Source organism: Opisthorchis viverrini, assembly GCF_000715545.1.
Source record: "Opisthorchis viverrini unplaced genomic scaffold opera_v5_10735, whole genome shotgun sequence".
NCBI classification, from domain to species: Eukaryota; Metazoa; Platyhelminthes; class Trematoda; order Opisthorchiida; family Opisthorchiidae; genus Opisthorchis; species Opisthorchis viverrini.
In genome coordinates this window covers 1-503 of record NW_008764951.1, presented here as the reverse complement: position 1 = coordinate 503, position 503 = coordinate 1, and the positions used below count along the sequence as shown (strand labels likewise).

Genomic DNA, 503 nt, shown 5'->3' with positions numbered 1-503 from the left:
GCTGGTGTTCATTGCACTAGTTGTTTGCACACATATGTGCTGGTATGGACGTCACTCTTCTGAACCGGCTATTCTGCGAAACAGATCATCGCGGTGGAGTGGTCGTCCAAAGAAGGCCCAGAGAGTCGGGTTTCGTCTGCTCAACCAAGATGGGGATCCATCTTTTCCGGAGTCAGATGATGAAGATGACCAAGAAGATGTTATTCTTCAGACCACAAGACACAATGGATTCGTAACGTTGCAGGTTGATGCGGAACGAGGAAAGATTACCGACAGGAAATCTCTTAGTCAACTTGCTAGGGATTACGAGAACAGTACGCAGTCGAACATGCATTCCAAATCACACCATGACAAGCTAAATGGGGATTTAACGAAATACGTTGCTTAGATCTGTCGCCTCACTATCATGTTGCGCATCACCCATGACAGATAATTTTTTCTGACCGAATTCTTCGCTTTCAACACTTTAAAGTTTCAACTGCCGGGTATCACAGTCCCAACAA

The 503-nt window shown here is 45.5% G+C and overlaps 1 protein-coding gene across 1 annotated transcript; it reads left to right on the top strand.

Annotated features, from left to right (window-relative positions):
* Window positions 1–34: 34 nt before the first annotated feature.
* Window positions 35–388, top strand: T265_12365 (hypothetical protein; the record flags this gene model as incomplete). The annotated part of the gene is made up of 1 exon (XM_009179864.1): window positions 35–388. The coding sequence occupies one exon, from the start codon at window positions 35–37 to the stop codon at window positions 386–388; it is 354 nt and encodes a 117-aa protein (XP_009178128.1).
* Window positions 389–503: the final 115 nt, after the last annotated feature.